The 15,821-nt window shown below is 44.2% G+C and overlaps 1 protein-coding gene across 3 annotated transcripts in view; it reads left to right on the top strand.

The window, feature by feature from the left end:
* The window catches only part of LOC120764849 (P2R1A-PPP2R2A-interacting phosphatase regulator 1-like), a 113,507-nt gene that overhangs the window by 67,287 nt on the left and 30,399 nt on the right, over nucleotides 1-15,821 (top strand). Inside the window, exons 8-10 of one of the 3 annotated variants that reach the window (XM_058423892.1) lie at nucleotides 7,680-7,744; nucleotides 9,121-9,217; nucleotides 10,347-10,541. In XM_058423892.1, coding sequence (XP_058279875.1) covers nucleotides 7,680-7,744; nucleotides 9,121-9,217; nucleotides 10,347-10,506 — 322 coding nt within the window. In that variant the 3' untranslated portion in view covers nucleotides 10,507-10,541. Of the gene's footprint in view, nucleotides 1-7,679; nucleotides 7,745-9,120; nucleotides 9,218-10,346; nucleotides 11,972-15,821 lie in introns of those variants that run through there. The other 2 variants (XM_058423891.1, XM_058423893.1) reach the window with 2 other exon arrangements.

The following is a 15,821-nucleotide window of genomic DNA, read 5'->3' on the forward strand; positions in this document are numbered from 1 at the left end:
TTTCTCATTTCCGCTTCCTGTTTTCTCAGCTCCTGTGATACTTGTTTCATTTTGCTCTCCGGATCCACTCCCTCTTTGTCCCTTGAAAAGCAGAATATTCAGTCATATTGCAAGCAAACTCGGTCATCCTGACCCTCTAAAAGGTCCAAGATAACCAGTTCACCTTTGAGGGAGGTTTCAGTTTCATATTTCAGGTTCTTCCCTACCCAGTATGTTTTACCACCCATAATACACATTCCCAGCTGGCTGTTGTCATAGCATAATGGGTTGGTCTGAAAGTATGCTACAAACACAGATTCCATTTTTCCCCCAGTCCATACAGTTCAGTTACATTTATCACAGATTGGGATAGATACTTGCTCAACATTTCTTTTATGCATCTCGTGCTTTGACTGCCCGTCCTTAGAGGTTGCCCTTTGTGTATACCACCTTATTTTTTCTTTTAGCCTGTAATTTCCCTTCTGAGTGCTGTCTCTGGGGCAGTGCCCCTTTATCTTACCCTTGCTGCAGTTCTTTGGGACTGAGGATATTGGAACCTCTGATTCCCCATGTTCTTTCTGGGCAGTCTGTACGCAGTGCCCGCACCCATTGCCAGGGCCTTGCACCTCTGTGCTGGGCGAGTTATTCAAATGTATACCGGTCTTGAAGCACATTACTAGATTCAGGTAGATCAGGATCCCCACGATTATTATTATTCCTCTGCCTCCACCTACACCCACTGGGGTGCCACCAGTGGCTGGGTAAACCATCTTCTTGGCAGCAAGAATAGTCTTCTGTGGTGTCATACCTGGACCGAGATGTGTACCTCCGTTTAAAGATGCCCCACCTTGATAGCTTAACTGTGTCCGCACTGCAGAGTACTTTATTTAACTTTCGGCATTCAATAGCAAGAATGTTAGCTTTTGATCTCAATTTTCCCCTTATCCCAGTTTGGAACACACGAAACCAAATTTCAGAATCTACTTTGATTATCCCCAATCTTGTGGCAAGCTCTAAGATACAGCTAGTCAGGCACCTTTCTTCTTCTAGGCACTTATCACAGAAACCCCTTGGCCAATATCCCCTTATACAGTGTGTAACCCAAACCTCATTACAATACTCACATTTGAAGTGTACAAATGGGTAACATTCACAATCGGGCTTAGTGCACCTTATCGGATCCCCTTCAGTCATTTACTTGGTCGACGCAAAGTTAGTTTCAGGTCCCCAGGTGGAGAGGTGACTTTCCACTCTGCTGTCTCTTCCCGGGGCTCGACCTTCTTTACTCAGGATGTGTGGGTCCACCCCTTTTCTGCTGTTCGTATTGCTGTATCTGTGGTTAAGAGGACAAGAAAAGGGCCTTCCCAGTGAGGTGTTAATGGGACTTCTTTCCATGTTTTTATGAGCACCTTGTCTCCAGGTTGTATTCTGTGTATGGGAAAGCCTAAAGGGGTATTTTGTGTCAGGATTCCCTGTTTCCGCAATTCCTGTAAATTTTTACTTATGGATATGAGGTATGGTTGTATTTGCCCATCTTCTATCCTTGGATGTCCTATTGGCATACCATGTTCATATGGCATCCCATACAGCATTTTGAAAGGTGACAGCCCAGTCTCAGAGTGAGGCATGGTCCGAATATTTAATAAGGCTAAAGGGAGACACCTTAGCCAGGACACCTTTGTTTCTAAAATTAATTTTGCCAATTGAGCCTTTAATGTTTGGTTCATCCTCTCAACTTGTCCAGAGCTCTGGGGATGCTATGGAGTGTGGTACTCCCATCAGATCCCTAGAGAATCAGCCAGTTGCTTAATAATTTTTGAAGTGAAGTGTGTGCCTTGATCCTAGTCTATGCATTTTATCAACCCATATTGGGGAATGATCTCTTCGAGTAGAAATTTTGATACTGTTCGAGCTGTTGCCCGAGAGCTCGAGAGAGCTTCTACCCAGTGAGTTAGTTTGTCTACTATTACTAATAAGAATTTGTATCTCCCCGCCTTAGGCAGATCAGTAAAATCTACCTGAATTCTCTCGAAAGGTCTGTATGCCACTGGGCGACTTCCTAGTGCCACCTGTCGGGACGGTGCCCGATTAATCCTTTGACAAACCATACATCCCTGTACTTCTTGTTTGGTTAATTCATAAATCCCTTTACACCCAAAGAATTTCAGGAATTGCTCTGCCAGAGCCTGGGCACCCCAGTGTGTTTGTTGATGTAATCTCCTCAGGATCTTTCTAGTGTAGTCCTTAGACAATAGCTCCCTTCCGTCTGGTAATTTCCACTTACCTCCTTCTAGCCGGCCTCCTATCTTCTCTGTACCCTTCGATTTCCTTCGGGGAGGGGTGAGGAGGATACTCCTGAACCTCCCCTTCCTCGATCCTCGGGGTACTTACCTTCATCAAAGCTGCGCTTTTGGCCTCTTTGTCTGCTAAATTGTTCCCTCTGGTGCGGAACTGCATTCCTGTTTGGTGCCCCTTTACGTGGACTACAGCAATTGCCTCTGGCCCCCTTATAGCTTTTAAGATCTGTCTGATTAGTTCCTCATGCACCAGCCCTTTTCCCCGGGTATTGAGCAACCCCCTTTCTTCCCAAATTTTTCCAAATGTGTGTACCACCCCAAATGCATATTTTGAATCTGTAAAAATTGTTCCTTTTTTCCCTTCTAATTTCCACAAGGCCCTCAATACCACGTATAACTCACAAGCCTGTGCTGACCACCTGGCGTTCAGAGGCCCAGATTCCACTACCTCCCCGGTCCTTCCATCCACCACCGCATAACCCGACTTCCTTTTCCCATCTATGACCCTTGCAGACCCATCCACAAACCATTTCTCACCTTCTTCTAATTCTTCTTCTAATATTGCTACTGCTACAATTGCTTGTAAGCAGGTAGGCCACCCCCTGCTTACAGGATCTCGGAGCTTTGATACATACCCTACTGGCTTCCTGGCCCCTGCCCAGTCCTGGGTTAGAACCCCATGGGCAGTGTGATTGCTGACATCCACAAACAGTTGAAAAGGTTTCCTTACATCAGGGAAGCTTAACACCGGGGCAGCCACAAGAGTGTCTTTTATTTCCTTAAAACTTACCTTATCCTGCTTTGTCCATTTGAGCCTATCTGTGGTAAGCTTTTCATAAAGAAACCTTACCTTCTTGCTGTATCCCTCGATCCATTGCCGGCAGTATCCTAGAAGCCCCAGCAGCTGCCTGACCTCCCTTTTTGTCCGGGGAGGAGGCAAGGTGATGATGCCTGTTATCCTGTCCGGATCGAACTTCTTTTTACTCTTTGTTAACCAATGTCCTAGGTACTTAACCTCAGGCTCTGTGAACTGCAATTTGGATTTTGAGACCTTCGACCCTTTTTCCCCTAGAAAGTTTAATAGTGCTATTGTACCTGCCCGTACATCCTTTATTCTTTTCTTGCACTCCCTTTTGAAGTGCCCTTTTTGTTTACAGTAAAAGCACTCAGGGCCACTTACCTGTTTGTTTGTTCCCTTCCTTTGGGGGGGTTAGGTTTTCCCTGGGGTCGTTGGGTTTGTGCTGGCCTTACAGGATTTTGCAGCCGCTCCTGTTTCTGCGCTTGCTGCACCGCCACCACTAACACCCTGGCTTGTGCTTTTTGCTTTTCTTCATCTCTTCTCATATAAACTTTCTGTGCCTCCCTTAGCAATTCTTGGAGACTTTTCTCCTGCCAATTCTCTATTTTTCTAGCTTTTTCCATATGTTCTCCCACGATTTAGCAACAAATTATGTTTTCAGCAAAATTCCCCCCCCAACAGGAGAATTAGGGTCGGTGCGCGAATACATCTGGAGACTTTTTCTTAACCGCTCCAGCCATTCGGTGGGTGTTTCATCCCTCTCCTGGCATTCCCCCAATGCTTTGTTGATGTTCTGCCCCTTTGGTACCGCCCCCTGAATTCCCTGTATTACCATGTTCCTCAGTCTGATCATTTTGCGCCGATCCTCCTCCGCCTGGGCATTCCATGATGGCCTTTGTTCTGGCCACCCCTCAGCCTCGCTACCCCCTTGGGGATTCCTATGTTCCCAATCCTTTATTGCCGCTTGCCTTATCATGTCCCGTTCCTCGGCATTGAACAATGACCTTAGAATGGCACATATATCATCATATGAATAGATACTGTTCCCCAAAAACTCATCCAGCCTCTCCGCCACCCCAGGGGGTCATCCACCAACCTCCCTATTTCCCCCCTGAAGGCCCCCATGTCCCCCGTATTGATCGGCACACCCACATAGCCGATGACTCCGGGAGCGGCCAGTACCTCCCCTAGGGGGCAGAGACTGGGTCCATCCCCCCCCCTTCACCGCCGCCACGGCTCTCCCTCTGCGCCCCGCACCGCATCCCGCTGGCCAGAGGAGAGGCAGCCCCTCCGGTGGGAGTGTGTGCCCAGGACCACCCGCCTGCCGTGGCACAGGCAGGGGCCAGAAAGGACCCAGCGGGTCCGGCACTGCCGGAGCCGAGGGCCACACACCGTGCAACGGCGTGGGTGCTCGTGCGGGCCGAGGCGGGCGACCCGCCGGTGTGGGCACCGGGGCCCGGACCCGGTCCAGGCATGGGGGTGGAAGGCTGCCCAAGGGCTCCCAGGTCTCACCCCGGTCCACTCCACAGTCCTGAGTTTGGACCGGGAACAGCCGGGCACCAGCACACCCCCACAACTTGGCACAGTCCAACTCCTCCCCCCCTTAAATACACTATCATATAATGCCTGACACATTCTTGTATCAAATGTGCCAAATGTGGGCCAAAACTGATATTTTCCAATTTCCCTGTTCCCCCATACCTCTACACAGTAATGAATCATCTTCTTCTTGGATTTCCTCCGTCTCTCGGGGCAGTCTCCCCAGTGCTCCGGCATCCACCCCAACGGGCTCCCCCTTGGGATTTCTGGTAAGCAGTCCCGCTGCCCTTTACCAGGTTTTCCCTGAGATTTTCCCTGAATTTTACTCTTTTTCTGCCCCATAGTTAAACAAGCTTGCTTACCTTAATTCCTTGAACGAAGTCCTTACATCAGTCCCGGTCTGAAAACCGTGGTTTTAGTCAATCCCGATTGAATATTACCAGCCTATCAGTCACACAGTGAACCGCTCTGTGGACCTACGACTGGTGGTGAGCTCTCTTACCTTTTTTCTTTTCCTGGACTTCCAAAGTCCTGGACCGAAGAGGTTTACCAGTTCTTAAAACACCTAAGAATGTACCTTCCCTCCTCAATCCACCCGTGACTGACCCCCTGAACTCCCCGAGTTGCAGGCTTTACACGTGAAATGAGTTTTCCCGATTCCTCTCGCTTCCCCCATAACCGACCACGTCCCTCGCGGGATAGTGGGACTGCGGCTTTTGGGGTCCGCTCTCGCCTCATGACAATGTCACGTCTCACACACACGCTCGATCACCCCTCACTCAACCACGCGATGCTTACGGTCCTTTTTCCCACGTGGATTCTTCGTGCACGTAGCTTTTATGAGTGACAAAAAAAAAAAACGTGGCCTTGGAGATTCTGCTCCGAGTTCCTGAGAGCTCTGGGCCCATTTTATCCCCTTTTTTGATACTGGTTTTGGTTCTGGGTCCAGGATCCGATTGGTTCTACAGGACTCCCCAATCCTGTCCAACCGCCGAAATCAGCGGGGCGCCGCCCAGACAAAAAAGGGTCCCCCTGACTCCCCTAAATCGGATCCCTGTACGGGCCACCAAGATTGTTATAAATGAAAAAAATGCTCCAATTTATTAATTGAGGGAAATTTATTAAAAAAGGTCCAAATAGAATTTTAGAGAGGAACAACAAAAAAAGACCACTATCAGAAAAGAAAAAAAGGTCAGTGCCGAGCCCGAGTGTCGGCGCTGGGTGAGACACAGGTTTGACCGCTGCAGCAGAGGGTCCCCTGTGCTCCACCCCGACTGTCCTGTCTGAGCGATTTTTTATACGTTTTTTTTTTGCCCGAGGCTGAGTCCCTTTTCTTCTGTTTTGGACTACACATATTCATGAGGAGTTCTTTCTCTGTGGCAAGTTGAACAAAACATGTCCGGAAAGTGATGAACACCTGTGATCGTGTTCCCAGAATCTGGCATTGAGATGTATCTCTCTGATGGCCCTGGTTAACTCAATCTCTGGATATTTATCACATATTCATCTCCCAGGCGTTCCTCGGATCACCTTGATGGGACGATTCATCTCCGAGCTGGCCACACTTATTTTATTGTAAATGAAGTCCTCCCTCCTTTGTCCAGGTGGTTTTGACATTATGTTGCAGTCTCTGGCTTGTGAGTTTTAAAGCTTATAAGAATATATTTTAACAGTACATAAAAATATATATGACAATTTTATTTGCACGAATTATCATATACACATATAACAGTACCTATTTTCAAGTATAAACATACCTTTTGTCCGTAGTTCCAGCAGGTTTTGGTCTTTCCCCGGGTAGTCAGTGGGACCGCAGGAGCCCTCTTCCCAGAAAATTCTGGGTGGGCGCCCAGAGGGGTCCTGGACCCCGCTGGCCCCACAGCCAGAGAGAGCAGTCTCCTGCCTGGCTCGCCAAAATGACTTATTAAAGAAAATATGGGTATTGATCTGGTATCGATACCCAACTGTGATGGACAAAAACTCTCTAACAGTTTAAAGTTAGAAAGTGTATGATTATTATGGCGCTGGACAGTGTGCGGGACAGCTCCCAAATTCACACCGCAATTTACAGGTGATTACAGAGTCCTTTTATTTACAAAAGTATTGAATATCCAAAACACAAATGCATATTCATAACTCTGGTACATCCCATTCCCCGCTCTGTATAGTAATTAGCTAAAAAGCTATTAAGCATGCATAGTTTGTTCTTTGAAATTGGTTGGTGGTCCTTTTCATGGGGAGGGATCCCCAAAATGAGGAAGTAAAGAAGTCTTCCTCAATCTGACCTTTCTACCTTTTCAATGCAAATGTGATAAATGAACCCTTGATAGGACTCCTATTTCATGTCTTCATGACCATTCAATGGGTTTCTGAGCAGAGGAGGCCTACAATTGGCTTATGTTCCTAAAAGCTATTCATCAGTTTCTATATTCTTCATTATAAACACAGCTAACCAAACAAAGTTGACAAGTAATCAGTTATTCTAATATGGAAGAGTGATCCCAAACCCAATTTCTCTTAGTTAATTACTAACTTTTAATTTCAGCAAAGCCTACCTATCTACTTTAGTTAATTTCAGCAAAGCTTATCTCTAACTAAAATCTTAACCCCTCTAAAAATCCTTAATTCTCTAAAGTTTATGTCTCAGTCTTCCCAGTGTAGTCTCTATATTGGTCTCATTCACATCTTTATTAATTGAGTTCTGAGGGAAAGAAAACAAACAGATTTAGGGTTTGTTACTACTTTGAGGGATGTGGGCATACAATTAATTTTTACTAGGCCCTCACAGTTCAGCCTATCAACTGAGATGTAGTCAGTGCCTAGATGAGAGCTTTTAGACTGCCCCAGTTGTGAAATAATGTAATTAAACATTTCCTGCTCAGTTCTGTGCTTCCTGGCCTATCTTCAGGGAAAAAAAAAAAAAGGACTTGTTTTGGATAAGCTGTTTTAATGCCTATTTTCTTAGTGGCTTCCACCCAGTAGTTTGTTTTCTGAATATCTTTTGATTCTTTTTTCAACCTTTCTCTTTTAATGGTGATCTCAGTGCAGCATTTGTCTTCTTTTAGCAGGAGAAGCCAGAGCCCAATTGACTGCATTCGACCAAGTGTTCTTGGATCAGTCAAAAGAAAAGGTACAGTATTTGGGTTTGGCAAATACAATGGGCCAAATTGTTAGTTATATAATAATTCATATAGCTTTCTTCATAATTCTGTCCAGTTGTCTGATACTAGAAATAGAACATATTACACATAATGAAACAGACATGTTACCCTGGTTTTTCTGAGTTTTTATAGCCTTTTGATTTTCTTAAATAGAGTCAGATCTTTTTAGTTATTGTACAATATTAAGAGCAGTTTTCTACCTTTTCCCACAGATGTAATATAAACAAATCCTTTGTTTTTCATTCTCTGTCCTTTGTTTGCATATTTCTAACCTGAAAACAATTGTAACTGACGGCTAGTTTGGCCAGTTGGCTTGAGAGGTGAAAACTCTAAAAGCCAATCTTCTGCTAGACCCATAAATGTATAAAAAGTAAAAAATAAAACAAGGAGGCTCTCTCTCCGCCTAGATTTCAGCTTTTGGGCTAGACGGAGAAACCTCTGCTCTGCAAAACCGCTTGTCTGCGTGTAGCTGCTTTGTGTGTCTCAGTGACACAGACAAATAATTAAATTAGATTTTACTATTCCATAAAGCTAATAATTATTTTGTTCTAATTCCTCCCCATTGCTGTGGTCATATAGATGTGATAAAAAATCTGATGTAACCTGCTTCACAAAACAATAAATACAACTATTGGTATATTTAACTTAAACAGAAAACTTTGAAAGTCCTGGTTAACTGAAGCACACAGGTACTGAACATTTCAAATAACTCTTCAAAACCCAAAGCTGATGCACAGGCCTGGTAGGCACCTTACAGCTTTATTAGGAAATGTTTCTCTGTCTTTCTGCATTTTCCTTCAAGTTTAACTTCTGGAAATTTTATTGCACCTATTTTTATATCTTCAAGCTTCACCTTTGTTACAGAACACCTCTGGCTCTGAGACAACTTTTAAAACACTTTCATCTGAGTTCTGTCAAAGCCTATTTAAGCATATATCTATCCTCTCCTCTCCTAGAATGTTTGGAAATCAAAGTTGATAGAAAAGTTTTGTGATAATCCTGGAGCTTGTTCCTTTTTCTTATTTTCAGCTTCTCTGCTCTGGTGGAGCTGGTCAGTGAACTGATAGCTGGATAAACTGAAACAAAAGGATTATTCTTCACTACTGAAGAATAAATATCTGATATTTAAGCCTTAGTTAATTATTCATTAAACTGTACTGAAGCTTGGACAAAATGGTTCCAGGAAATAGACAGTCTTTAAAATTTCAGCATCTAAATTCTATATTCTACATATGAAATACTGGAAGTTGGAACCTCTCTTCTGTTTGCTCTGTAGAAGTACACTGAAAGTAGATTTTCGTTTAAATGAGTCATAATTTTTATCACTCGGTATGTCTTCCCAAAGGTGTGACAGAGATGGAAGATCACCCAAAAAGATTATTCCAAGGATCCACCAACATGCTAACCCCTGAGGCTGCACATCAGGCGGACCTTGGGGCATGGTAAATGCTGTGCTGTTTATTGTCCCTTTCAGCAGAAACATTAAAATATTTTTTTTTCTAGCAGTGATAATGCTTGAAGGTTTTTTTGCTTGTTTTTTGTCTTTTTTTAATAGAGATATCTCATAATGTTACAGCACTGAAATTATCAAAGTAAACAGTCAGCAATGTTCCCTACAATTCTGCAGTTTTTAGGCCTGACTGATAACATGGGGTGTTGAGCATATGTATGAAAAGACACCTCATGGATCATAGCTTTTGGAGTCTGATTCAAATTGCAGTCAAATGTGAATGCTGATGGTTTTTGGGCTAATTGGGTTTTTCTTCTTTTCCCTTGTTCTTAGCCACAGAGGAACATGAGGATGTCTGACCCTCCCTGGAGGGTCAGAGGAGCTGGGAGGAGATAAAAAGTACTTTGTTAAAAATTGTAGTGATTGGTAATAGCAAGGGATTTTGATCTAGTGTTTCAGTCAAAAGGTTAATCATACATAGGGTGTGACCACACAACTGTCAAGGGTTGTTCACAGTATTTCTGACTTTTTGCCTCTCAGTTGATGTACAAGTCATGCAGAAGCTTTGAGTGGTAATAGCAAAATAGATGTTTTAAAGGTATTTTAAAATCATATCTTTTTTGCACACCCCGTTTACAGTGGGGATAGCAGTGTGGGTTCAATTGCTGCTTCTTGGTGTAGGAGATGGTAATTTAAAAAAAATCACTTTGCTGCTATCACTGATGATAGATCAGCTGTAGTTATGAATTTGTGTCGTGAAATATGTAGTACAATGGAGGATGGACAATTTATCAGTGGCTCTGTTGGCAAAAAGGCCTCCGGTTGTTGTGCTGGCCCAGGGCTTTGAGGATGGAGTAAAGCTGGCAATGGATTGTTCAGTCTGGAACTTCTGATCTGTGCCCCATTTTTGGGTGAACAAAAGAGGAAATGGGCAGAGTGTCCTGTGTGAGTCTGGAAGTGACTGTGTGTAGCTGCAGGTGTATTTCAGATCACAGGGCTTGCTGCTCCTTCAGAGATGCACCTGTGTGTTTAGAATGGCTTTGTGATGATTTGGGCTGGTTTTGGGCACTTAGCTGAGCCAGTACCTCGTTTCTCATGCCCTGGTGTTGCTGTGTTTTCAGTCTATCCTCACACGCCCTGGATGACAACAGGAGCAGTGCAGACTCCTCCTGTGACTCCCCAGCTGAAGTTGGCACCAGCACAGACTCTCCAGTGTCGCTCTCAGACTCCAGATCCCAGTTTTTGCCAGTTGATCTCATGGGCAAGTTACCGATGAACTGAGAAGCAGGAATCTGCTGATGGACACCAGGAAACAGGTGGGATATCACCCAGACTTTTTGTTGTGTGTAACCCATTCTGTTCCTCATAGGAACTTCCAGCAATGTCATTACTTCTAGAAAACTTCGAGAATAGTTCCTTGAGGAGGAATTCACTTTTCTAGTGATTTGTATGACATTTACTACAATACAGAAGCATTTCGGCTGCAGACACGTTGGGTGCTCATGTCAGTCAGCAGGCTGCTGGTTTGCAGTGGATGTGATGTCCTTGGCATGAATTACAAACACTGTACATGTGTCCTGCTTGTGGAAGACTTGGCTTGCCAGAAGCCTGTGTCTTCCCTGTCTGTGGATGAGCAGATAACTCACATTTGTCCTCAGCCTAAAATCAATGAAGCAGCTTACTAATTGTTTCTATTCCTAGAGTGTTAGATATTTATATTTTTTTCTTCTTCATATGAAAGGGAGAATATTGCAGGGGAGAAATTGATTATTAATAATATTATTGTGTTCTATTATGATTGGCTCTTAATCAATTCTGTGTTCCAGTGGATGTCAGAAAAGAACAAATCGGTGAATTGTCAAATTTATATGTTGGATTTTATTCACAATCATGACTGCTGTTGTGAATAAATCTAACTTAGGTGTGGAACATTTTTCTGAGGTTTTGTATCTGGCATTTGTTTCTTTTTCTTCCCCATTTAGATGATGTATAGGAGTGGTAGTGTCTTGGTTTGAAAGACAGGTATCTGCTAGGGAGGGGTGGGGCCTCTCTAGGAATGGGGAATTCCAATCCCTTCCCTCCAAGTTATTATAATTTAGAAGATTAAAGAGGCTTTTCAGTCAGAGCTATGGGGAAAGGAATAACAGTCTGTTACTAGTAAGTATAACAAGGCAAACAAACAACAACAACTACAGCATTAATAATAAACACAACCAGGAACCTCGAGGGGCTTTGTTTTGAGAGGAATGACAAGATTTGTCTTTACAAACAAGCCCTGAGTCTGCTAGTAGATAAAACTAGCACTGAGAGATAAGAGAAACAATGGGAAGGATTCTACTGATTGATGAATGGAAAAGAAGATACTTGCCTTTACAAACAAACTGTAGGTTTGTTTGTAAATGAAATTGAATATTGAAAGATGAAAGCAACAATGGGGAAAACTTATAAATCCCATAAAAATTAAAAATTAGGGGGGTTATACATTAAAAGGGGAATCTTAGGCATTTCAGGAAGTCTGTACCTCTCAAGTACCTCAGCCAATGGGGAAAGAGAGAGGGAAATGCGGCCGGGAAATTAGGATAAAAAGGAGGCTGCATCCTCCAAAAAACTGAGAGACCCCAGGGGAAATGCCCCATGGCCTCTCCCTTTATTCGAATAAAGAAAAAGGACTCCTCTGTCTCCTTTTTGGACATAAACCTCTGGTGTTCGTGGATTAATTTTCCTAACAATCTGGGGGCTCTTGTCTGGGATATTTCCACCCTCCGGGGCGGCGGGCAGCGAGTGGAGCTGAAGGTGCGCCTCACCCAGTTTCGGTGATCAGCTCCCCTTGGTGGCGGCCGGCACCGGGCGATCGATTGGGTTCCCGAGACTGTCCAGGAAACAGACGAGTGGCGGACCAGGGGGGTCCGTGAAGAGTCCGCAGGGAAGGACCACTGAAAATCTCACCGGTGAGTAAAATGGGATCTTCGGGGAGCAAACCTGGGAGGGCACCCATGGAGGGCAGCACAGGTAAACCTGAGAGGGCACCCATGGAGTGTAGCACAGGTGAAACACAGCACCCATGGAGGGTTGCAAGGGTAAAGCTGGGAAGGGGCCCCAGCAAAAGGGATGACGATCCCATAATACCCCTGGAGAGTCCCTTGGGGACAATGCTGAGGTCTTGGGACAGACTATGCATTCACCCAGAGGTAACTATGGAGATGATGGTAAAATATTGTTATTTTGTGTAGCCGGAGTATAAGTTTCCAAAGGGGCTTATGTGGCCACCTTATGGAACAGATAGGATTCGTTTGTGTAGAATTTTGTTGAAGTATTTAGAGGAGAATTGGAAAGGATGGATTGAAAGGGAATGTAGATTGATATGGTTTAGACAAGCAACAAAAGAAATCTACGTGTTAAAGAAAAAGGGAGAAGAGGAAAAAAGGGAGGAAGGGGGAACTGGTGAGAATTGGGATGTTCTTCAGCACCTTCCCCTGTCTTGTCCTCCAGTGTTGCCAGCTGAACCAGGACCAGCTGCAGGTCCCCTGTATCCTCAACTCCCAGAGCAAAGGGATCAGGGGAATGTTGTTCCTACAGCCCCACCTGAGAATAATAATGGTGTAGGGGGAAGGGAGCAGCCTATCATACCACCACGTAGAACTAGAAGAGGAAATCAATTGAGCACACCAGAAGCCCCCCAGACCCAAGAGACAGGGGTACGCCAGATGCCACTCCACCAAGTTCCTTTGGGGGGTCAGGGGGGAGGGTTTGGGTTTGTAATTGTACCACTTACTACCCAGGATATAAGGAGGTTGAAAAAAGAATTACCCCCATATTTGGATGATCCCATAGGGGTGGGGGAAAAGATAGAAGAATATTTGGGAAATGCGGATTATACATGGAAGGATTGGGGTTTTCTCCTGGGGATTTTATTTGGGTCATCAGAGAAACAAATGATTTTGCAGCTGTGGGAGGATGAACATCCACAAGCAGCAGGGGGGGGCTGGACCTAATGTACCTACAGTGGATGATGCCATCCCCCAGGTGGACCCCCAGTGGAACCCAAATGAGGAGACCAGTTTGGCTCGCCTCCACGATTTCTGTACTTATTTGATTAGGGCAATTAAATCAGCAGTTCCCAGAACTAACAACATAGCTAAGGCTATGTCCTTAGAACAGGAGAAACATGAAAGCCCCTCTCATTGGTTAGAGAGGATTAGAGAGGCCTTGTGGAAACATGGGAGGATGGATCCAGAGGGACCAGCCTTTGACACACTGTTGAAGGTACGATTTGTTACAAAGGCCTGGCCTGACATACGGAAAGGGGTACAGAAAGATGAAGAGTGGCAGAACAAGCCTCTAGAGGAACTAGTTAGAAAAACACAGCAGATATATGTAAGGAGGGATGAGGAAAAAGTCAAGGCTAAGGCAAAGATGATGGCAGAGTTTTTGCAGCCACGGAAGAATAAACCACAAGGTCCAAGGGGTCCCCCGGGACAGAGGAGACAGGGTCAGCCACAGGGAAGTGGCAGAGGCATTCCCTCCTCGGCAGGGGGGAGCCGACCCAAACAGAGGTTGGGAAGGAACCAGTGTGCTATCTGCCGGGCAGCAGAAGGGCATTGGAAAAGGGAGTGTCTGCAGAAACAACTGGACCCTCAGGAGGAGGAAGTCCAGAGGATAATGGAAATGGAGTGTTAGGGGTGTCAGGGGCTCCCATTATATCAAGGACCCACAACTCAGGAGCCCTTGATAACTTTTAAGGTGGGTCCAGATTGAGAGGAGGTGTGTTTTCTGGTAGATACAGGGGCCTCTCGATCCACTTTAAATTTTATACCTGGGGGGGGGGGAATTATCAAAAAGATCATTAGTCATTCAAGGAGTGAGTGGAAAGGATGAGCGAGTGTATTTTATTCAACCGCTATTAATAGATATGGGGGACAGGTTTGAAATACATGAATTCCTGTTCATTCCTAAGTGTGATTGTAATTTACTGAGAAGGGATTTGATGGCTAAAGTGGAAATGCAAATTAGTATTGTAAAAAATGACAGAGAGTCCAACACTGTGATATCTTTGTGTAAAATGTCTGAGAAGGCTTATGCTGAAATAAATCTGGAAATGTGGGCAGCCCCAGGAAAATACGGAAAACTAGACATAGAGCCTCTCCAAATTACTTTGAAACAACCAGGACAAGTGGTGTCTAAAAAAGCAATACCCTCTTGCAAGGGAGGGAAAGAAGGGGTTACAGCCTGTCATTGAGTCCCTGCTAAAAGCAGGTCTTTTGGAGCCATGTATAACACCCCTATCCTGCCAGTTAAGAAACCAGATGGAACCTACAGAATGGTGCAGGATTTAAGAATAATAAATAAAATTTTTAAAGCAAGGCATCCCACAGTTCCGGATCCCTATACAATCCTGAATCAGATCCCTTCTTCACACCAGCATTATTCAGTACTGGACTTAAAGGATGCTTTCTGGGGGTGTCTGATTGCAGAAGATAGTAAACAGTATTTTGCCTTTGAGTAGGAACATGAGGAAGGAGGTGTAATAAACACAATAAGCCAAATTCAGTGAATTAAAATTTAGAATTTTATTTTGAGACTCAAACACAGTCTCCAGTAGCTACAATTAAAAGGGACAGCGTCGAATCCCGGGATTTCGGCACTGGGTGAACACGGTAACTGACTCTGCTAGCCTGTTACCCTCTCAGTTCATAAACTGGGTCTCCATACTGCGGATTTTTATCCAGTTTTTCGCTGAGGGCTGACTGAGACCGTGAGACTCGTGCTTCACGGTAGCTTCATTAGATATTCATGTCCGTGTCCGGGGTCCGTTGAATAGCCAAACAATGTCTTGATTGCTGCATCTGGAGAAGTTTTGGAAATGGTAACATCGGGCTGGAACAGATAAGATAGTGATCTGATACAATCAGGAGATTGTCAGGGCCCATATCTCCCTTTTCTGTTCTTTTATGCTGTCTTTGCAATGATTCCTGGCAGAGATTCCCCGTGCTCTACCGTGCAGCTTTCGTCTCAGTTAACTCTGTATGCACTTTTTAGTTTATTGCTTTTAAACCTAATTTAAAGTAGATTAATGCTATATGATACATTATTACATTCTGCTGCGAACGAATTACATATTCTATTGCTTAACACGAATTAACTTTAGGGCATATATCACAATCCCTCCCCTTCTATATACTTTATTTAATTTGTGTTCTGGTTATTGCCTTTTTTCTCATTCTGATAAAAAAGCTTCTTAACTAACTATCCCCAAAAAAAGTGTTTTTATTATTTTTAATAGTCTCTATTCTGCGGGCTCACCCTAATATGTTCTTTCTTTTCTTCCTCCTTGTATTTGAGCTTCACACTTTGCTAGCACTTCCGCTGCTCTGCTCTTTTTCTCATTTAATTTTATGATTTTTGGTATTGTATTATTTCTGCTAAGACCCCCTGATGCCAATTTAGGATCTGTTGGCAATGATGCTATTTGCATCCCTTGAACTACTGTGTGAATTAGTCTGATTAAGCAAGGAATTAGACATGGTAAGAAGATAACCCCAGCCACTGAACACAAGATGAAAAACCCCACTTTCTTCCACTAGGCTCCTGTCCCAAAC

Source organism: Hirundo rustica, chromosome W, assembly GCF_015227805.2.
Source record: "Hirundo rustica isolate bHirRus1 chromosome W, bHirRus1.pri.v3, whole genome shotgun sequence".
NCBI classification, from domain to species: domain Eukaryota; kingdom Metazoa; phylum Chordata; class Aves; order Passeriformes; family Hirundinidae; genus Hirundo; species Hirundo rustica.